The sequence below is a fragment of the Mustela lutreola genome, chromosome 15, assembly GCF_030435805.1.
Source record: "Mustela lutreola isolate mMusLut2 chromosome 15, mMusLut2.pri, whole genome shotgun sequence".
NCBI lineage: Eukaryota > Metazoa > Chordata > Mammalia > Carnivora > Mustelidae > Mustela > Mustela lutreola.
This window is the reverse complement of record NC_081304.1, coordinates 16637417-16661698: the sequence shown is the minus strand read 5'-3', so window position 1 is coordinate 16661698 and position 24282 is coordinate 16637417. Positions and strand designations below refer to the sequence as shown.

The 24282-nt window shown below is 37.2% G+C and overlaps 1 protein-coding gene across 3 annotated transcripts in view; it reads right to left on the bottom strand.

The window, feature by feature from the left end:
• Positions 1 to 24282, bottom strand: part of KANSL1 (KAT8 regulatory NSL complex subunit 1) — a 178740-nt gene that overhangs the window by 41954 nt on the left and 112504 nt on the right. For all 3 annotated transcript variants that reach the window (XM_059148035.1, XM_059148036.1, XM_059148034.1), the window contains 2 exons: positions 12057 to 12198; positions 4558 to 4662 (listed from right to left, as the gene is read on the bottom strand). In XM_059148035.1, the coding sequence (XP_059004018.1) occupies positions 4558 to 4662; positions 12057 to 12198 (247 nt within the window). The remainder of the gene's footprint in view (positions 1 to 4557; positions 4663 to 12056; positions 12199 to 24282) is intronic.

The following is a 24282-nucleotide window of genomic DNA, read 5'->3' as shown; positions in this document are numbered from 1 at the left end:
CTCCAATTTGTGTTCCGTAAGTTCCATGTGATTCTTCTTTAGTTTTCACCTCTCTGCTTAGATTCCCCCAGATTTACTATCTTTACTTTAAATTTTCAAACATAAGTGGCTGGTTAGCTCAGTTGGTTAGTGTGGTGGTAATAAATCTTCAAACATATTTTTATTAGATGCTTTTTATTATTTCCTAATTCCAATCTGAGCCACTTCAGGATCGGTTTCTACTGACTTTTTTCTCATAACTAAAGAAGACATTTTTCTATTTACTGATAGGTCTAATAAATTGTTATTGTGTAATATACTGTATATGGTATGTTATGAATTCTAGATTCAATTAATTTTCCCTGAAGCACACTGATTTTTGCTCTATGAGGCAAATTTCTATTTAGTTAGAAACCAAATGAACCTTGATTTTGTGTAACTTCTTTCATGTTTTCACAGGAACATAGTAGAGTCTATTTTGGATTTTTTGAAAACTTACTCCTGTGGTGAGTCCCTCTTAATCCCAGGAAAGTCTTTAAATCCCAAAGCATGAGCCCTTGGTTTCAGTGTAAGGCCCAGGACCTAGGTATTTACCAAGTCACGACAGAATTCAAACTCCAAAATTCTGTCTTCACTGCAGTGGGCAGTGAATACATTCTGGGCTCCGCTCCTTTCAGCCTGCCAACTGTTGCTTTCTACTAGGCTCGATCAAAACCAAATTGAACTTTGTGAAGTTCAAGGGGTTCAATGAGCTGGGGTTCTAATGCTGTAATTTTCATACTTATATTTAACCAGCCTATTTTCCATTTTGAACCCCCAACCAAGGGGTTCAAAGATCTGAGAGGGATTTACACAGAGTGTGGGACTAAGACCTCCTCCTCCACCATGACTCCCTCTTTGTCACTATTCCCTCCCTCAATTTCTAGCTTCTTGGCAGCAGTGACCTCCAACCTCTGACAATATGAAAGCCAAGGAGATTGTGGCTCTCTAGCTGAGTTCTAAAAACCCCGTACCAAATGGACTAAGGAAGGCCCTCATCTCTGAGTGTGTTTTCTGTCTGAAATTTTGTTGAATTTCTTTGGTAATTTTTAAACGCATTCTTCCCACCTTGTAAAAGGCATAGGTTCCAAGTCAGTACTTTTCACTCATTAATTCTTAAATGGAGAAAAGGGGACTACTGTTTACTCAGGAGAATGGAGAGGGAGAAGAAGGAAGGAAAGCACAGGTTTTAGAACATGGGAGAACAGCTCTCAACAGCTTTATATACTTCCTCTTTCCAGGAACACACCCTTTTTGTTCAGAAGGTTTTTTATTTTATATCTGAATTTATCAGTGCAGCAGTTGGCTTTATCAGCACCTGCAAAGCCCTTAGTTTCTCTCCACCTACTTTTACCTTTCAAACTGCCTTTGAGTTAGAAGTCAGACTGAAGTTTTGTGTTTTTTTTTTTTTAACTTTATTTATTTATTTGACAGACAGAGATCACAAGTAGGCAGAGAGGCAGGCAGAGAGAGAGAGGAGGAAGCAGGCTCTCCACGGAGCAGACAGCCCGATGTTGGGCTCGATCCCAGGACACTGGGATCATGACCTGAGCCGAAGGCAGAGGCTTTAACCCACTGAGCCACCCAGGCGCCCCAGAAGTTTGATTTTTTAAAGGGGCTTTTTTCTAGGAGTTTCTCCCTTCTTCTCCCCCACCACTCTGTGGTTTAAAAACAAAACCCACTAGGGGTGCAGAGGTGGCTCAGTGGGTTAAAGCCTCTGCCTTTGGCTCGGGTCACGATCCCACGGTCTTGGGATGAAGCCCCGCATCAGACTCTGCTCCTCGGGGAGCCTGCTTCCTCTTCTCTTTCTCTGCCTGCCTCTCTGCCTACTTGTGATCTCTGTCAAATAAATAAATAAACTCTTTAAAACAAACAAACAAAACAAAACAAAAACAAAACCCACTCCATCTCAGGGAACATTTCCTGCTATCTCCATAGCTCTAAAAAGGCCCACCATGTATCCAGTCTCTAAAATAATTCAGTTTCTGCCATGTCTGTACTGTGCTCATAACCAAAGCAGATATATATAGGTTCAGTCAAGAAACACTCATTCAGTTTGTAAATAAGGCAAAAAGATGATTATGCGTCCTTTCAGTGTAGCACTTGAACTTCATCTTAACAAGCCTTCCTAGGATGATATAACTCTCAATAAATTACTTAACTTTGTTTTACTTACTATTTATACCTGATTAGGACTCAGATACCTCAAGCTGGATGTTTATTTTTAGAACACTGAGGAGTTAAAACTGTTCTGTGTCTAGTTGAAAACATAACCCCGAAGGTAATGGCTTTATTATTCTTATAGGATATTATAAGTTTTGGAGGCTACTGAGTAATCTCATTTCAGCACTCATCATTCTCACCTTTATCAGTAAGTCACAATGTATATCTTTGAAAATTGTGTTAAACTTCTTGAAACTGTATCTTGATAGGTTAAAAAAAATCCCCTTTGGCTTTTTTGTGAGTTTCAGAAGTGAAGATACAAAAATGAACAACACAGCACAACAAAACAAACATCTTTGACATAATTATTCTTAAGCCACAGTCTTCAAATGTCTTTTGAGGGAGAAGTAAAAAGGGGGGGCAATAAATACTTCCATTTTAGAAAAAAAAATTAATAAGCAAAATAGACATGGAAAATAGGCTGGTTAAATAGGAGTATGAAAATTTACAGCTGCCCCTGTGTCAAGTGTGACTTAAGATTTTTTAAAGCAAAACTGAAGATGTATAAATCACTTTTCAGAAAAGCTGGATAACAAAAAGGCAAAATTAAAGATGTAGTTTAAGGATTACCTTAAGTGCTACAAATGTAATTCTAAGTAAGCCAACTGTATCTGAGCAACCAAAACTACTACATGAACAAAGGTGAACATTCTAGTCCCTACAATATATCACAAACCAGGAACTTTAAAAGGCCTTCCTACAGTGAAAAACTCTTGCTTGCTTGGCAGTTGACATATTAGGTACGAGGAAGATGACCTTGACCTTCAAGAATCATACAATCTAATACTAAGCATACTCATGCAAGTGAATAGTGGGTAGGAAAAGGGACAAATCCCTAAGGGTTGCATGACCGTATGTGAACATGTGTAAACACAATGAGCATCAGAAACACAATGAGAGACTGTCATGTACTATCCTTCACAAGCACTGAGGTAAGAAAAACCTCACAAGAGACGGTCCAAAAATTTTTTGGAATTCCTAAATATACAAATATATAAGTATCTTTATAAAACTCACTCTCAATCACGTATGCCTCAGATCTGTTTCCTGTAGCTCACATCACCAAGCACCAGGTGACCTTACCCATGTTCTCTCACTTGTAACAACTTTTTTCGTGGCTATAGCAAACACAAACAGTTTCACAAATCATTTGTAAACAGAAATTCTATAGATAGTTTATAATGAACTCACACTGTGGACTTGAATACTAGCAAAATCTGGCATTCTACTCTTTAATTTCTTTAAAACCATTTTCCAGTTAAGAACCATTAACTTCTTAATTTCTTCACATTTATCCCTGGCTTTAAGTTCTGTCATTAGGAAAGCTAGTTTCCACCATATCACATGAATTCTTGCTTAAAATGATAACAAAGGATAACAAGTTTTGTTTATTTGCAGATGCAAACCAAGACCTGGCACTCCAGCCTCCCAAATAAACCGCTGTCATGGGACTCTGGAATTTCTAACGAATGACTTAAATCAAGAAATATTAATATTCATAAAAGCCAATGAGCTTCTGGGGGCGGGGGGAACCTGAAACAAATAAAAAAGCACTCTTGGGGCTGAGAAGCTAAAAAAATTAATTTGGGTTCTGAGGAAATAGAAAAAGAGAAGGAAACATGGAAGAGGAAGATATGGGCTAGGCTCTAAGGATACAGAAACTTATAGAAAATGACAGCTTTACCCTCATGACAGAAATAAAAAGGTAACTCCGAGAGAGCTTTCAACATCTTTGTGAGTTAAACCTCTAGTCCAACCTTTTCATTTTGTAGTGGCCCAGAAAGGCTGTTTTAAACTTGTGAAGGTGTCAGAGCAACATGGTTTCCTGATTCTCAGTAATACCCCACAATGCCCACACTTGCTCTGGCTGTTGTCTTTGAGTCAGGAGCTGCTTTTAAAGTCAAGGTCAACTACACAGCTGCAGGAGGGGCCCTGTGCCACTCTACTTAGGAATTCAGGCCTTGAAATGCCAAAAGTGATAAAAAGGGATACAGTTCCCTTCCTTCAAAAAATGCCAGGATCCTTGGGCGCCTGGGTGGCTCAGTGGGTTAAAGCCTCTGCCTTCGGCTCAGGTCACGATCCCAGGGTCCTGGGATTAAGTCCTGCATCGGGATCTCTGCTCCTCGGAGAGCCTTATTCCTCCTCTCTCTCTCTCTCTGTCTGCCTCCCTGCTCACTTGAGATCTGTCTGTCAAATAAATAAATAAATCTTTAAAAAAGAAAAAAATGCCAGAATCCTTGTTACAAAGAATAACTGTGTACTGAAGCAAATGCCAGAATTCTCCCTCATTCCCCCTTTCCTGTCTTTTATACTTACCAATTTATCATTCCCATGATCTGTCTTCACTTCAGAACTAAGTGGAAGAAATAAGTCTGTTGTTGCATGTTCCGGGGGAGGTGCCTCTCCAAGAACTATCAACCCCTGCAAGACAGAAGAGCAGCATCAGTGAGTGCTACCATAAAGCACAAATTTAATTTACAAGTTAGTATCAAAAGAGTCAGGGGCAGGGGACTGGTCTACCAAAGCCCCTTTCCCTTTTCCTATGTTTCTCAAACAAAATCAACACTATCAGCAGTTTTGCTTTCCCAAGAGTTATTTCAACATAAAGAATGCCATAGTTTCCCCCTTTTCCCACTCAAATGCTATGACCTACATAAGCTTGTTCCCTTTAGCATCTTTTAGTCTGGAATCTTTAGTAGAGACTGGTACTTTATACTGTATTACTAACTAGACTATACTGTGATAACAACAGCAATGCATTTTTTTCTACGTAACTTAATCACAGATGTGGCTTAAAGATTACCTTAAGTGCTACGAACATAATGTTAAGTGCTACAAATGTCAGTGATAAGCCATCTGTATTTAAGCAACCAAAATTTTACCTGTTACAAAGGTGGAACAGTGCACTCCCTATAATATATTACAAACCAAGAACTTAAAACAAACAAAGTTGTTCCAAAGGCACCTGTTTCTCATAAGCATAAATAACACTCCAGATTAGGTTCCTGCTTCACAATTTCAAAGCTGGATCTTACAGTTATCCCAGGAATTAAAAAATGTAAAAAGGAACTTAAAACGACTCTATAAATCCTATCTAGTCAGCAAGGGTGCAACTTGGTAAAGACACAAGTGAGCTCACAGTATAAAACAAACAAAAAGCCACACAAATCAATCTCACAATGAACTCAAACAGAGGTAACCAAAACCAACTTTTGACACTGTATAACATAAAAGACTGGGATGAAAGTAACCAGGGCTTTGTGTCTTTAGTTTTCCTTTATTTAGAAAATAAGAAGATCTGACTAGTAAGTCTCTTAAAGGTAATTTTGTATTAGAATCACCTAGGAAAACTTATCAAACTATACCTGCCCAGCTTCAACATCAGATTTACTCCAAGTCCCTGGGGTTATGGCTGGGTATTCTACATTTTTAAAAAAGCTCCACTGGTAAGTCCCAAGGCAAGCTCTAAATTGAAACACATTAGACGTCCGTCAATCTTGACTCAGCATCAGAATCCCCCCAGTGACCATCCTAAAATATAAATGTCAGGACTTAAAAATTCTGACTGTATCAATTTGAGCTCCATAGCTATTATGATGACCCAGACTCTTGTAATAGCCAGCGAACCAGATGATTCATTCCTATGGTCCTTTCTAACTCAAAAATCTCTAATGAAATAGGGAATGCAAGAGAGGAAATGGTGGAGGGGGGCTGATCTTAAGAAAGAACAATGGAATTCTACCTGTTTCCTCCTAAACATGAAGAAAAAAAAAAAAAAAAAAAAAAAAAAAAGAGTTAAAAAAGAGTTACACCCCAAGCAAGAGAAACAAAACTTACCTATCCTGGAATAAGACTATGACTAGCCTATGTAGAAAATGAACTGGAAACTCCTCAGAAAGAGGGGAAAGACCATTTAGAAAGGTTTGCCCTAGCCTCACAATGAAGTTTCTCTGGCTAAAAAAAACTGCTGAAAAAAATTTTCCTCTCTCAATAACAGCACAAAACAGACTTCATAAACTGTACCATGTCAAAGTAAAAACTATTCGCAAAAACCAGTTATCCTGCACACTATTCCCTTCTTAAAATAGTACATTCAACATCTTCCCTGCTTAAGAGCCCTGGTTACAGTTACACTGGTCTCATTAACTCCTAGAAAATGTCTGCATGTGTATGAGTTTGTTACCACTGAGAGGGAGGTTATTACAATATAGTTACTAGATAAATAAATGCAATTAAAAGTTGCAATACTCTTACTTCCTTTGTTCATACTGATTCTGCCCTTTAAAAATATTTTTATCCAAAATGTCACTCATCCTTTCAAAGAGCTTGTCAAATCCAAGTCCCATCTCCTTTCAAGAAAATGCCCCCGGTTAACTGGGCCCTACTTGTTTTATCTACATTACCAGAGTTTCTGAAGCATTGGGATTATTGTCCTACATTCTGTACATTTGAATCTCATTTCCAGAGCAGAACCTTGGGGCCAATTTATTTATTATCGCCTCCATTTGTTTATTAACTTATGTTAAGCCCTCTAAAGACTTAGACAAAATACAAATATATTGGAATCCCCCATATTCCCTAGCAGAATCATATACCAAGAAAGGAAATGTGTAGCAATTGTTTTTTTGAGTTTTAGGTTAAAATTTTTTTTTCCTTGAATAGGTATATTAAGTTTATATTAATTACAGCCTAATTTAGAAGCCTAAATAAGCCAATTACCAGGTATAAAGTTACTCCCTCAATTTTTTTTTAGGTTAGAAGATAAGTCAGACTCTACTCTAAGTGTAGAGTCACTATTTTCCAGAGAGAAAACTTTCTCCTTAAGCCACTGAATAATCTCTTAAAATAAACACCTCTCTGAAAGACAACAAGGGCACTCTCCAGAGAGTTAAAAAGCCCTGGTAGGGACCACTTATTCCAAGTCATTTTATAGACCCAGAGAGGATGGAGGTTGAAGGTGATGTCAACAGGCCAATCCATGGCAGAACTAGGGCTAAACACTGGGTCAAATTCCTCATGTTCTTTCATTCACTCAGATCAAGCCATCAATTATCCACTTATTGACATTGTTTTAGGGGCTGGGAATACAGGAAAGGAGAGACAGATCCTTCCACCCTGGTAATCCTCATCCGAACCCATCCCTGAAAGTGCTTACATTCCAATCCTGGGGAAGACAGATAATAAACAATTTGAGTAAATAAATTTTATGTAGTCCATAAGAAGGTGTAAAATGCTAAAGAAGAAAGGACAATGCAAGGATTAAATGGGAGTGGGCATCTCAGGGCTATTACTACACTCTAAAATAGACTGCATACTAGCAGAGGCTAAGATACAAAGACTGGGAGAGTCTCCCCATTCTTCACCACTGCTCAAGTCAAAACCAGGATCATGTCCAGGCCCTTAGGCCTAGAAAAATTCTATAAAAGGATCCAAGGACTTGGGATGGATCATAGCTGCATGCAGTCATAATATATCCTTATACATTATTCCTCTGTGGAAACATAAAGCTGTCCTACAGAAGTCAAAAAAAGGAAGAAAAAAATAGTATGAACCAAAACTAAAAAAGGAAGAATTGGTAGAAGGAATTATACTAAGCCTGATTATAAAACAGGGCAAAAGAAAGCAAGCAAAAAAGAACAGAAAAAGCTTAAGCTGTAGACTTAATTGCTGCTATTTCAACAATTTCATGTAATATATGGAACCAAAGTACAAGATAAAAAAATCACCTCTTAATTTATAACACAAAATTAAGATGCAAATTCACACACTCCCTCCCCTTTTCATTCTGAGTAGGTCAATCTTCCTTATCCATCTTAAGATAAATCAGTGGTCTACTGCAGATCAGTTCCACATGAACCACGCTGGGCCACCTAGACAAGACATAGCTGTCCACAATGCCTTATAACCCTCTAAGATGGGAATGTCAACTGCTTTACATCACTTTTGAAGACAAAGGTGTATTTCTAGGCTTCTACCATTCCCTTCAGCTCCCTTCCTATCCAGAAACTTCAAGGATCTTCCATCTCTCATTCCCAACAATATGTCCATCCTCAGTTAGTAATTGCTATGTAATTTCACAGATCAGTCAGAAGAAATAACAGAAAAATGGTATGTTTTGTATTAGACATGGATGTTGAAGACTGTGTTAAGAAGTCTCCTTTAACAACAAAACCCATATGGTCCCTGTGCTTTCCCTCTCAGTTTTATTTAGCAAGTATGAAATATCAATAAACATGCTCAAGACATATAATAAAGACAAAAGAACAGAACAGCAGAGTGTTAGAAAATGCTCTGGAGTCAGATAAATAGCTGTGAGTTCAAATTTAGCTCTGCCTCTTACAAACATGTAAGCTCTAAGATTTGCTCTGTGCACTAAACAATAATACATGAACATACTTGTTTATGTACACATTCCAGGTACATATATTGTTCTCCTTTCTCATTCTATAAGGGAGCATCTTGAAAAAAAATAAGCTCAATGATCATGAAAATTAAAATAGGAACCCCTAAACACTGTATCCTTTTTCTCCAAAAAGCAAGAGGAGTCATTACTCCCAAAAGAAACTCTCAAGATTCTCTCAACCTGGAAGTTAATACTTAATTTCTGACAGGAAATAAACTGGTAATCAACTAGTGGTACTTCTCAAAATATTTTATTTTCTTTTTGGAATATGTCACTTTCAGAAAATTAAAGTTAACATGCTAGAGAGTAAATCCTTAAAAAGAAAAAGAAAGCTTCAGTCTCTTATTCTCCAATTTGAGACACGTTATAGCTCTACAGTTTATCACCAAGTCTGGATTCATCTTATGAAAAGGCCTGTACTACCCAGGCAATCCTAACAAATCTTGGAGGATAGGAAATGGGAATATCAATCCACTTTACCAAAACAAAGGCAGTTAAAAATCTTAGTAACTCAAAAAGTAGGCAAGCTCTTGGAAGCAACTAACTTGAGCAACAGTCAAATGCCTGTTCTCAGCTCTGTGCTCACATGTTTACTTGACCACGAACAAACTGCTTTCTTCTTTGACGCTCCAATGGTTAACCTTTAGTTTTGTAAGTAATAGTAAAACACTTAGCACAGTGCCTGGCACACAGTAAATGCTCAAAGACTTCTGTTATTATAGTGATAGGAGACCAAATACACATTAATTTACCTTTGGGATATATTTTATTGCTTACATGTTATACAGGCTTGAACAGTATCCCTCCAAAATTTATGCAACCTAAAACCTATAAACGGATCCTTACTTGGAATTAGGGTCTTTGCAGACAACACTGAGTTAAAATGAGCCCTACTGTGGGCCCTAAATCCCAATATGACTAATGTTCGTTTAAGAGGGAAATATAGGCACAGACACACAGAGACAAGATGCCCAAGTGAGGACAGAGGCAGAAAAAGAAATGATGCTTTTTAAGGAGGAACACCAAGGACTACCAGCAACCACCAGAAACTTAGAAGCAGCAAGTAAAGATTCTTCCCTAGAATCTTCAAAGGGGGTGTGGCCTTCCCTCTATGCTGATTTTAGAATTCTAGCCTTCAGAACTATAAGAAAACAAATCTCTGTTGTTTTATCACTCAATTTGTGCTGTTACCCAAGAAAGTGCCCCAAGAAACTAATACGTTTATTTTAAACAGACATTGTATAAATACAAATATTAAATAAAGTTGTCAGTTTTCAACATACTACTTATTAGGATTAGCATTCAACTTTTATTCTTCCAATCAGAATTCTGTAACAGATATTGTGTATCCAGACTGTAGACCAAGACAATATATTACAATCTTGAATGTCTTATTTTATTGACCATGAAAACGGAGGCTCAGGAAGGTTCAGTGACTTTTCTTCCCAAGCTTACATAGCTCTATGGTAGCAGAGACAGGACTAGAACAAAAGATTATTAAACCCAAGCCTGACATTTCTTTAATACATAATTTTTTGAATAATAAAACTCCTGAAGAGTCAATATATGCACAAAACTCCCAGATAAGCACGTTCCAGATACTTAGAAATACCTAAGACTTTTCAAAGTTTCCCCAAACTGTTGTCATTACTGCTGAGTTATGAGCCAAAGAATAAAACAGGAACCAAAAGTGAATTAAGGCTATCTTCTCTGGGGGCACTTGGGTGGCTCAGTCATTAAGCATCTGCCTTCAGCTCAGGTCATGATCCCAGGGTCCTGGGATGGAGCTCTGCTCCACCGTGAATCTGCTTCTCCCTCTCCTACTCCCTCAGCTTGTGTTCCCTCTCTGTCAAATAAATAAGTAAAATCTTTAAAAAAAAAAAAAAAAAAAAAGAGTATCTTCTCCGGTGCCTGGCTAGCTCAGTTAGTGGAGTATGTGACTCTTGAACTCTGGGTTGTGAGTTCAAGCCCCACACTGGGTATAGAGATTACTTAAAAAATAAAATCTTACAGGGAAAGAAATCCCACTCACAACTAGTGAGGCTATAAACTGAGCCTGCTGCCAAAATATGTCTCTGAAGTAGGTATCCAGAACATACAAGTATCCATATGACTTAGCTAAAGATGTTTATTATGGTATGCTTTATGATTTTAATAAATGGCAGAATTAAAACAGTCACCAAGAAAGGTACTATAAAGTACCCAACTAAAATATTTTCCTGGGGCAGCTGGGTGTCTCAGTGGGTTAAAGCCTCTGCCTTCGGCTCAGATCATGGTCCCAGGATGCTGGGATTGAGCCCCGCACCAGGCTCTCTGCTCCTCGGGGAGCCTGCTTCCCCCTCTCTTTCTGCCTACTTGTGATCTCTGTCAAATAAAAATCTTTGGGGGAAAAAAAAAAGTTTTCCCAAAAAGAACAACTACAAGAGCACTCCAGTGGAATTTTTGGAATAAAAGCTTAGATGATATATACGGGGGGCTACAAAACTTCAAACTCTCATTTTATCTTGTCAGTTGGTCATCCTTTTAAACTTTTGGCTTACTAATTAATTTAATGCATACACAGTACACACTGTACAGCAATTTTCTGAAGGCTTTGACCAGCATTAAGGCAAGACAAAAAAGTGTTGTGACATGTATTTTTAAGAGCAACAGACTCTTCATCTAGCTAATATGAAAAAAAAAAAAAAAAAACCTTGAAAGAATGTAAGCGCCACAAAAGCAGGATTTTTATTTTACCACACACCCCTCTAAAGAGAACAAAGAGAACAGTGCCCGGTACACGGTAGGCACTAACCTATCTGCTGAATGGGTGTCTTTTCCATGCACATTTACCCCTCAGTCAAACCCAAACTGAGTAAGGGACTCTTTTCTAAGGTGATTTTTAAGAAGAAAAACTACCACAGTGTCACTATCAAAGATAAAACTTCTTTGGTAAGAATCAGGACTCTGCAGACTGGAGGACACAAAATCCAAACACCAATGTGTAATTGCACTGGAACAGTCTTTCAGGGAAAATCCTAATTTTCCTTAAGAAAGCAAGAGACACTTAGTGGTAAAATAGAAATGCATCTAAGTAGAAAAGCAAGAGGATATCCTTAGCCATCATTGCTTTCCCATAAATACAACAAATAATGAGTTACATCAATGGCTTACATTTATATACTCTTTTTTATGTTTCCTATTAGCCCAAATACAGAACTGTTTCATTATAAACACATGTTCAATTTAACATTACATTTTAATAGTGTGGTCTGCTCTATTTTAAACATGAGGCCCTTAAATAAACTAAACACTCTATCAGATCATATTAAACTCTTCTCTTTGACCCAGTTATGAGTTCTTGAGGGATGGGGAAAAAAGGATAATCGTAATTTTTAGTTGTGCTGAAAAAGACCAGACATTTATCTCTTACCTTATTAGCACGTATCTGTTTGTAAATATCCGTTTGCTGCCGAATTCGATATTCCAAGTCAGAAACATGAGCCTGAAGCCAGTTCCAGCGGCTGACAATAGCTGCTCTGTCTGCAGCCCATCTCCATTCTGACCTGCGTCTCCTAAAAGGAAATAAACTGAGTGAAATTTGAGAGTAGCAGCAACATTTATACCCAATGGGAATGGGATGGTTTTAACATCTAAAGGCCCTTATGTCGCCTAGTCTACTGCCAAGAAAAACCCAAGACTTAACGTATGTATATATGTATGTAAGTCAAATTACAGGAAACACATGGACAAAACTTCACATATAGATATTTCCCAAATTAACTAGCTGAAACTGCCTTCTAGTATCTCAATCTTGTGGCAATTTCAGAGGAGACAGAGAAATATTTCAACATAAAACATATATAAATAATAAAGATTATCGACACAGAAAATCCAAAAGACACTACAAATTATTAAAGCAAAGAATACAGCAAAACTGTCAAGACTATCAAAGTGTTGGTATGTGCTAACAAGTGGAAAATATTCATTTTTATAAAAAGCACTATTCACAGCACCAACTTATGCTAACTTGATACATACAAGATCTTTAGAGAAATAATAAAACCTGAAAACATAAAGACTTATAAAAATGAGACACAATTTTTTTTAAGATGACAATCTTCACATGTGTATAAATTCAAGTAAGTCCCAACCAGATTCTGTACAGGGTTTTTAATGGAAACAGATAAAAAGATCAAAAAATTCACAAGGAAACAAAGACTAGCAGTAGCGAAATTCTAAAGAAAATATGATGGAAACTGGCAACTACAGACTTACTGTAAAGCCATAACAATTAAAGCAGTATCTAGAAAGACAAAAAGACTAGTGAGACAAAATACAAGGCCCCAAAACTCAGAACTGGATATATAAAAGGGATGACATCCATTATCAGTGGGGAAAACTGAACTATTCAATGGATAGTTGAATGGCCAGCTCTTTACACAGAAGAAGGTAAAACTAGTTCCCCTCATCATCATATAATTCCATAATTTCGGAATTCCTAAATCTGAAAAGCCAAACTGAAAGAAAAATATCTTTGAAAGGATTCCTTAAGACACAAAAAACATCTTAGCTAAATTTCAACATACAACAAAAGATTTAATAAAGCTAAAGACAAGCCACTATTTGGTAGATTATCTGTAACACACATAACTGAAGTTTAAATATCAGAATATAAACTAGAACTCCAACAAAGAGATTAAAAAAACAGACAATCTAATAAAACAATATAAAATTCATGTGAGAAATCCAAATGGCCAATCGATATTCAAAAATACACCATACCTTGTTAGATTTTGGTTAAAATATTAGTATTCGGTCAGATATTAGGAAGCTATTTCAAACCCAGACTGGAAAAAACAAGTTTTTTAAAATGTGGAGAACAGCAATTCATACACTGCCAGTAATAAAACCTGACACACCTGCTTCTGAAGGCTAATTTGGAAATACTTGGCTAGACAGAAAAATGTGAATACCCAACCATCATGAAATTCTATTTCTGAGAACACTTGCACATCTGCATTAAGAAAGAGATTTACTGCAATAGTTTGTAAGAGCTAAAAGTACAATCTAATTTGCTAAAGTAGGAAAATAAACTAAGAAATAAGTTGTTTGAGATACACACAAGTAGTAAAAGAATTTAAAGGAATATTGCTTATTAATTAGTATTATATGTATCAACATGACTAAATCTCAACAACACGAAATGGAAAAGTTCTAAGAAACTAAAAAAGCATAAACATACAATAAGGGCTGTAGCCAATACATAAGTAGTAATAGTAAAGTATAAAAATATGCGCAGAACTGATACTCAACCAAGTTAGGATCAAGGTTCTTATCACCTCTGGGAATGGGAATGAAGAAGTTGGATTTTAGCTCTACTTATAATGTAATGTGTGATTCATCTTTAAAAACAAAAGTCTGGGGCTCCTGGATAGCTCATATGGTAGAGCGTGCAACTCGATCTTGGGGTGATGAGTTCGAGCCCCATGCTGGGCACAGAAATTACTTTAAAAAAAAAAAAAAAAACCTTAAAAAATACAATAAAAATAAAAAAAAATTTCATGGAAACACATGACAACATTTTAACACTCCTTAAATATTAGAGGAGTATATGGCACCTAGTATATTCTATAATCAAAGTAGTTCATAATCTTCCATAAAATTCTTTTCTAAGAAAGCAGAAACAGTCACTCTGACTGTAGCCCCGCCTCATCAGGATACACATACTCACTACCAAAAATTTTAAATGGCTGTAAGTGAACTCTAACAGTCTACTGAAACATGTCAGGATGCCTGCGTGGCACAATTGGTTAAGCTTGTTCAGCTCTTGGTTTCAGCTCAGGCCCTGATCTCAGGGCTGTGAGATGGAGCCTCTCCTCAGGCTCCAAGCTCAACGTCTGCATCTGCTTGAGACACTCCCTCTTCCTCTGCCTTTGTCCTTCCTCCTGCTCTCTCTCTCGAAATTAAATAAATCTTCAAAAAAGAAAAAAAAAAGTCAATAATGACAGAACACATCTAACCACAGCAGGGTTAGAAAGGAGTTAACAATTATATTATAATTAAGACCAAAGTTAGCAATGATATTTTACTTTTATTTTATATGGTCTAAAAATAAGCCATTCAAGCCAACCACTGTGACCAAGTATTATCCAATTATTTCTCTTTTAGAAAGAAGGGATTTTACAGTTCCCTAACCTTGATAAAATCAGTACAAGATGTAGAGACTTTTTTTTAAAAGTCTGGTTGGCTTAGTGGCTCAAGCATTTGACTTTTTATTTCACCTCAGGTCATGATTTCCAAGGTTGTGAAACTGAGCCCCAGGTCTGGCTCTGGGTGGGCTCCATGCTGGGCATGGAGCCTGCTAAAGATTTTCTCTCTCCCTCCCCGCCCCACCTCCCCACTCCCCCCCACAACCTCTCTCTCTTTCTCTCAATAAGAAAAGTCTAATTATCTGGTCTAATGTTGGCTGCAGTTCTAGTTCTAGCCCAAATCAGGAAAGAACCTTAAGAGGTTAAATACAATCTCCGGATCATTCCTGAACTATAAAAATGCCCCCCCCCACCATCTTTTTAATAAGAGGTAAAGTTAGTTAACCTGCATATCAAATTTCCAACTTTCATTCCTCCATGAGGGTCACCTTCCTATCCAGCTAAATCTCTTGGTTTTGTAAGTTCATTTCATTCATTCCCAAAGCTACCACAGCACCAAATGCCCATTCACCATATCATGACTGGGCTACTCCAATAAACCTCAGCTACTACTATTCATAACAAAGTTATATACTACTTTTCCTAACTAAACTTGCCTCAAACCTCATTACTTCCTGTCACTCTTATGTGTAAGGAACCATACACCTCCCATGGCTTCTTTTCAAATCCTAAGTCTTCAAGAAAACAAAGTATAATGGAAGTCATACTGTAAAAGCAATTCAAAGACAAAAACTGATTAGTACAATTAACACAGTGTTCATTTAATGACAGTTTATTCACAAATTGTTTTAACAATGGACAGTGGCTAGCCAAAACAAACCCTAATGTTGAAAACTAAGATAAAGGAAAGAAAATCAAGGGGCAAATTTACAGTGCTTCCTCCTTAGTCACCCTTGATGGACAAAGAATCCTAGCAGTCTCTCCCCGTGATCCTGAACTTGATCCGTAAGCTTTCTCATGACAGTGTTCTAGGATACCAAGCACTCTTAATTGGCAAGAAAGAGGAAATCTATTTGTCATCTCTGAATTTAGATACACCCTAACCAAAAGAATTCTTTTTTTCCCCTTCTTGTCTGATAGCAAGGGGTTGAAAAAAAAGAAATAAACCCAAACACTTTAAAATCTGTTTGAAACTCTGAGACTAAAACAGAGAAGAAAATTACTTAAAACATTTCCATTCACAAGAACTTTGACAAGTACTATTTTTGATATTAAAGAATAGCCCTTTTAAATTTTCCTAAGGTAAAAACTAACAAGCCCACTCTATAGGTATTCTAAATATCAATAACAAACTGAACTTCCTAATAATATTTTTTGGAAATTGGCTAATAAACTCATTAAGGACGAGCAGCATCAAATTACGAACAGTCTTCATTCTACAAATACAGTTGTCATTTGACAGTTTAGAATCGGAAGTGATTTTCAATGGAAAGTTTGCCACAATGTTGTAATGTAATCAATGAAAAATAAAAACCCCACCCCCACCCCAAGTGTCCAAAAAGTATCTTATATGGTTTTAAGAGTCTGAGAAAGAAAGAGCATACCCTCCACCGCGCGCACGTGCGCACACACACGGGTTGGAGGGGCAGAGACAAAAGCAGATTCCCTGCTGAGGAGGGAGACTGATGGGGCTCAATCCCAGGGGCCTGGGATCATGACCTGAGCCGAAGGCAGATTCTTAACCAACTGAGTCACCCAGGCACCCCAGTATCTTGTGTTTAAAATACCAGCAATATGGGTAGAAAGCCCAACTATTAACAAAGATATACAAGTCTGAGGTAGCTACGAAGATGATACCAGACTCAAGTGACAGAACACCACAAAATATTATTTAAAGAATAAGATCTTCAGGACACCTGGGTGGCTCAGTGGGTTAAGCCGCTGCCTTCAGTTCAGGTCATGATCTCAGGGTCTTGGGATCGAGTCCCAAGTGGGGCTCTCTGCTCAGCAGGGAGCCTGCTTCCCTTCCTCTCTCTTTCTGCCTGCCTCTCTGCCTGTTTGTGATCTCTCTCTGTCAAATAAATAAATAAAATCTTAAAAAAAAAAAAAAAAGGAATAAGACCTTCATATCTCACCTTTTTTCCCCCTATAACAAATACAACATGCCACAGAAATTCAGTTTACTTGAGGGAGAGGTGGATTCCCCCCAATGTTCAAAATGTAAATTTATTACTTTGATAATTTACAGATCAAAGTGCTACTGATTTAATATTAGTCAGTCTTCAAAAAGAACACATGACTTAAGGTTGTACAGTGATAATTACATACTGAATTGGTTTCTAATGCAGTCCTTGTGAATGATGAAGAAAAAGATATAAATTCCAACATAGATGGAATTGCTTATTCTGTGCTAACAATTAGTGAAGTAATTATTTTAACTTTATTGCCTATGCAGGACACTAGAATATTTACTAAACTATTTTTCTGCTGTGTACTACTTTATTCCAGTTTGTACCAAAATGTTTGTCTACACCTACCAGGCTACTGCCTGAGAATTCATTTTAACTCCTACTTTGCCCCTCACTTTTGTAAACACATTGGTAAATATGCTTTATATAAAAACCCATTAAAATTTTACGTTATGGATTGATTTTTGGTTACCTAAATGCAGGAAGATACAGTACCAATGTTTCCTTTGGCAATACCACATGAATAATACATTTTAATGTTGCCAGCTATGTACCAGTATTTATCTGTATAAAATAGCATATGCTGTATAAATAGATTCTTTTTAGAGGGTTAAGAAGACTATTACCACGTATCTAGAACTTAGGGTATTTTACAGGATCCAAGAATATAAAATATTTATGCCACTCACTTGAACAACAAAAAAAATCATTTCCTCTAAAAATGCGCTTGTATTTATAAAACACTCTGAAACTACGAAGTGGAAAACACTTAAAAATTTAGGGTTCAGCTTACATGTTGGCCAATGTAGAAAACAAAAAAGTGATTTCTGTCTTTAATTTTCTAAAATCATCTTGAATGGTAATGTTAATAGAAATGTTTCAGTAGAAGAGGACCAGATCAACACAGGGTCTTTTATGCAAGGAGATTTAACCTCAAATGTGGCAGCCAAGGTCCTCTTATTTTTATTACATATTAGGAATAATACACTGAATCCTCAAAGGTGTCACTCATAAAAAACGTTTCTATTACACCTTGAGAGGTAATGATCTGATTCACTTAACTCAGAGGTGATTACCACTGATTTTACTAAAATAAAAGCATTAAGGAATTTAATTTCTGCTAAGAGAAAAACAAGAATTTGCAATATTACTAGTATATCAACTCCTTCTATTTGATAAACCCTATCTTCAATGTCTACAGAATTGCCAGAGACAGCAGAGCAATAAGAGGCAGTGACAGACACTTCCTCTTCCTCAAAGATAAACTAGAGCAAAAGCTGACTTATCTAAAAAGAACAGTAAAGCTAGGCACTGAACCATGTCATACTTGGCCTACTGCTGTCTTTAACAAAATCACCTAACTTCTACTCCAAGATGGAATATCTGTTAATCTAGCAGAACAGTGCTGGTTTGTACAACTTTTCCCTGATCTAGGGGGGAAGGAGGGGAAATGTATATATATAGATAGCTGTAGGACCAGACACAGTATGTATGTGTGTGTGTGTGTGTGTGTGTATGTATGTATGTATGTAAATATATATATAGGAGGGAGCAGGAGGGGCGGGGCAGAGACAGAGGAAGAGAGAATCTGAAGCAGGTCCATGGTCCCAGTATGGAGCCCAAAGCAGGGCCTGATCTCACAACCTTGTGATCTAGAAATTTTTTTTTAATCTAGAATTTTTTTTAAAAATCTCATTAAACAACAATGAATAAGTTAGAAAGACCTGGATGATGGTAATTCCTCTTCAGTTCTGATTTCGTTTCTATTTCCAGTTCTTTCACTTTATGTAGAAAAATTTCTATTAAAAAAAAATAAAAGTAAAATGACTGTCTACAGCCAAATTACATAGCACTATGTTGAAAAACTGGCACACAAATTATTTTAGAGTTCTGTGCTACTTCCAAGTGTGCAAGAAAGTCCGAAATACCTAGGTTCTGAAATCTCCAGGTTATTTACATGACTTATAAAACCAACAGAATAACATAAGTGAAGTCGAGATCATCCCTGAGCAATCAGAGCATATAAGTAAGTTGCTAGATTCACAGTATCCAGGTTAAGAGTCAGGGTCACAAGAATAGAAAATCCTGACATTACTGAGAGCCACTTTAAAAAAAAAACAGTATATACAAGTGTCTACCACCTAGCTTAAAAGCAGAATGAAATGAACAGGTGAAGAAGCAGGAATACAGGTTCAAGCCAAGTTCTCACTTTTATTTACACTTTATGTGATTACAGACATGAAAACTGACCTCTGGAAATAATAGCAACATCTGCTTCCTAAGAATGTGGCATTCATAAATGATACAATCGTAACTGCAAAATACAATCTGTGTATTAAAAAAGATTAAACAAACATAACCTTGGAGTCCAATTCTATACTGTAAAAGATATAAAAGAAGGGAAAAGAGGACAAATAAACCTCCAAGAAGCAGAAAAATACAGGAAATAGATGTTTTCAGTTAGCAACAGACTTAAGTTTGAGTGCTGGGCTTCGACTCACCCAAAGAAGGTCCACGCTAAACAGCAAAACTGAAGTACAGCTGACCCTGGAGTAACAAGGGGGTTTGGGATGCCAAAACTTAATTACTAACTGCCTGCTGTTGACTGGAAGCCTTACCAAATAACAGAAACAGTCAATTAACACATATGGTATATGTTTTATGTACTACATCCTTCCAATAAAGGTAGAGAAAATATTAAGAAAATCATAAGAGAAAATACATTTATAGTACTGTATCAAAAAAATACCACATACAATGTACCCTCCCAGTTTAAACATGTTATGTTCAAGGCTCAACTGTAGTTCATTAGAATAGATAATGTATTCAGCAACAACTTCAATGACATTACCCTCTGTCCAAACTTACAGAGATGGAGGAAATAAAATGGGGGAGGGGGGCACACAAAAAAGTCTACCATCAAATATCCTTCATGTTTTGCCTGTAAAATAAAAACTTCGATGAGTATGAGTATGAGTTTAAGAAGCATTTTGTATCTGTCATCCTAACTATTATCAGCTTTCTAGAGAGGTCTAGAGTAACAGGAAACCAATCTACCAGAGCCAATTCTAAACTTCCAATTAACTGATCCTCATAAAGACTCCAGGGTGGTGGGTAAGGGTGGAGGTGGGGGTTTTGAATAGTTAACCCTTTTGTCCTAATGTTTAAATAAGATTAACTCCAAAACTGAAAAGAGATTTATGTGTTTTGGCAAATTATTTAAGCCAAACTTTCAGCTACCATCAACTCTTCCTCTCATCCGCCACCCCTACCCCAGCACCAGTGCCACTGAATAAATATATAAGTACCTATTATTTATTACCAGAGATTATACCAGGTGCTGAGGATATAATAAACAAGAACTGTGAATCATTAAGCTTAGAGTTTAATGGGCAATACAAATGTTAATAGACAGTCATGCAAAGTGTGAGAGAAGAGATTATAACTATGACATCGGATCTAGATTGAGGGATGTAGAGGACTTCTCTGTACTATAACCACTCAACCTAATAAACTCCAAAGAATAAATCAGGATGTGGACATGCAAACTTGCTGGGGATGAGAGGTCCGGGGGGGGGGGGTATGGAGATGTACAAAAGATACTGGGGACTGTAGTGTGTCTTAAGAAGAAATGATATGTATACAGGTTCTGTAGCTGCAGCTCAACCAGTAAACAAGGGGAAGAATGCACTGGAGCTGACAATGGATATAGGAAGGTAGTAGGGTCAGATCATATAGAACTCTGTAATCCATGTTAGTTTTATGAAACAGTCCTGGTCTTGGCCTATGTTCTTGCATTTACCTTGGACTCTTTTTAAATGAAAAATCTCAATACAATAAAAATCTCTTTTTAAATGAAAAATCTCAAAATACAAGCTAACAGATAATGAACTCCCACATAACCATCAACTAACTTAATTATTATTAACTCTTGGCCAGTCCTATCTCATCTATAGCATCTACCCCCAATCCTCGGGAATTAATTTTGAAGCCAATCCTAGCCATCAGATTAGTACATCTGTATTTATTTCCATGTGTATCTCTAAAAGGTAAATTCACTTAAAATATAGTTTACTAGGGGCGCCTGGGTGGCTCAATGGGTCAAGCCTCTGCCTTCGGCTCAGGTCATGATCCCAGGGTCCTGGGATGGAGCCCCGCATCGGGCTCTCTGTTCAGCGGGGAGCCTGCTTCCTCCTCCCTCTCTCTGCCTGCCTCTCTGCCTACTTGTGATCTCTGTCTGTCAAATAAATAAATAAAATATTTTTTAAAAAAATATAGTTTACTATATACTATGCTATATTTAACACATACACTACACTATATACTTCCATATTTTAAAAAACAGTAATTCCTTAAAGTCAAATATCCAGTTGTTGGTCAAATATTCTGAACTGTCAACTGGTTTCTCCAAAGTAAAGATCCACACACTGCATTTGGTAATAAATCTCAAATTTGTAAAAGATTTCCTCTTTTTCTCCTTGCAATTTATTTGTAGAATAGAACTATCTGTCCTTTAGAATATCCCACATTTATTTTTATCCTTGTCCCAAAGTCCACACTTTTGAACTTTTTAACTCTACCTCTAAAGTACTTTTAGTTTGTTATTTAGTGTTCAGTACAGATCAAGAAATAAATTATTTATATTTTTGTGCCTCTAATTTTTACATGTTTAAGACTGAGGGAAGCCTAGGTGGCTCAGCTGGTTAAGCATCTGCCTTCCGCTCAGGTCCTGACCCCTGGGTCCTGGGTTCCAGTGGCAACATCAAGCTCCCTGCTCAGTGGGGAGCCTGCTTCTCTCTTTGACTGCTGCTCCCCCAGATGGAGCTCTCTCTTTGACAAATAAATAAAATCTTAAAAAAAAAAGAAAAAGAAAAAAAAAAGACTGAGAAAAAAGACCGAGATATATACTAAGACACACCCAACCTTTAAAGATTTAAGGTACTTCAAACTCCTCTCAATGCCCATTTGTCAGACATTTTATTAATTGGTAGCATTTATGTAATATGTACTCTGCCATGCACAATAAAGCAAAAAATGTACTAATTCTCCGACACAGCCCCTCAGTAGCAGTACTCAGGTCAATCTGTTTGTTAAAACCAACTCAGGTTTCCAGCCTCAAAATATCCAGAAGCACCCACCTCCCTCTTGGTAAAGATTTCCCCTGGGGAACTATATCTCAGAATTCATTACTGTGTATTCTTCAAGTTTACTGTGATCATTTCATTTTGTTATTTATGTGTTCTCTATTTCCAAAGTCATGTCATGAAGACTTTGACTGGTCTTCAACTAGGTTATCCATGCCTTTCCTACCACATGTTTTAACTGCAGATCAATTTTCAATGATATCTGCATATATGTAGTTTACGAATAAGGAATTCCCAAGAAACTTTAAAAATATGAGACTGATTTAGCAATGGCTTGTACTGCTTAATTTTCAAACTGTTAAAACAAAAACAACAACACCCACCTAACTGAAGCTTAAAAGATCCCGAAAGCCTTTGACACACACACTGAAGTGTTCCAATGGAGGAAAACACAGCATGACAGAGAAGGATGGAAGTGGCAGTTCTCGGCTGGCTGTAGGACCAGACACAGAATTTGAGCAGGAAGATTCAGAACAAAACACTGGCCTAGTTACTGTGTCTTTTTTAGAGAATAGGACTCTGTTATGTTTCAAAAATAAAGCAAAATGACAAAGTTAATACTGAAAGACTCAGTTATTCCAAGAACCACTATCCCAGAGTGGCTCCTTCACAGTGAACCAATCAATTTTCTGTCTACTTTTTTGCCTACAGAGTCATCTTTTTAGAGTGGATTTCACTTTAGAACCTTTCAAAATTCAAACTGAGGTTAGAAGATTCAAATTCTATATATGGTATTAATTCCTCCTTTAAAAATCCTGAATAGTTAAACAATCCCAACTGTTCAAGAGCCGTAAATTAAAGTTTAAGAGTAGCTATTATTTGATCTAGCTCACTCACCTAAGCAAGAGCCTGACAAGGAGCGTATCTTACAACTTAAAGTTCTTACTGTAAGCAGCAGGGGGCTTAGACACTTTCATAATTATCACCATACTGCAACTAAAACTGAAAGAAAACCCATCTCTTATCTTCAGCATTTCCCAGGTTCCCAGCCCTGGGCCTGAAAGTAGAATAGAGGAGCAGAAAAGCACAAAATATTGACAAAAAGGAGGAAGGAGGAGGAAGGACACCACCACTTATTCCATGGGAAAGAACTTGTTTCTGGCTATCTCTAGAATAGTCAAAGGAATCTAAGAATTCAGTCCCCCAGATTAACTAACAACAGGATTTCTACAGAGATACATTTTCTATTCACTTTAAAAACAAAAATACAGCTTGTTAGAAAGAATATGGTATAGAGAGTGAGTAAACACTAAATTCCAAGTCCTTGCTCTGCCATTTATTTAGCTAGCTATAATCAGAGTCAGCTATAAACAGAGTCAGCTAACTGAAAGATGGAAGAACCAACATTCTTATAAAAGCTCAACTTCAGGAGTGGTGTTCCTACTACACTGTGTGTAAGAAGTATGTGAAAGTTGAAATGAGCCCCAGGGACTTGCATGAAAAGAAGCCTCCTGGATAGCTTGTGATCTCTCTCTCTGTAAAATAAATAAATAAAATCTTAAAAATAAAATAAAATAAAACAAAACATCCCATTCAGTAGAAGGTAACCCAAGCCTAGCATTTCCTAACTTCCAACCCAGCAACAAAAGTGGCCTGGACAGGCTCATCACTCCCCTGAAGGAAGAGGAATACCACCCACAATACCAGGTAAGCTCTGCAGCAACAGAAAAAGAGAAGGATCAGGAGGAGGCCAGCTAATGATAAGAGACCAGAGAAAATATTATTACCACATTTCTCTCTTTCCCTTTTACAACAGGGACTTAACTATCTCTTAGATCCAAGTTCTTACCCCTACTACTGCACTGAAACGGTCAGTCAAGGTCACCAATGACCTCCACTGAGCTAAATCCACTTCCAGTCCCTTATCACTCTTGACATATCAGCAGCATCCGACACAGGTGATCGCTCTCTCCTTTTTAATATTTTCATTTGTCTTTCAAAAAACATCAGAGTAACCTGATTTTTCTCTTGCCTTTTTGTAAGACTCCAACTGCCCACACCTCTCAGTCTTCTTTCCTACACTCACTTCCTAGGGGATCTTATCAAATACCATAGTTTAAGTACTGGCTATGTTTCTGACTCTTTTTTTTTTTAAAGATTTTATTCATTTATTTGACAGAGAGAGATTACATGTAGGCAGAGAGGCAGGCAGAGAGAGAGAGAAGGAAGCAAGC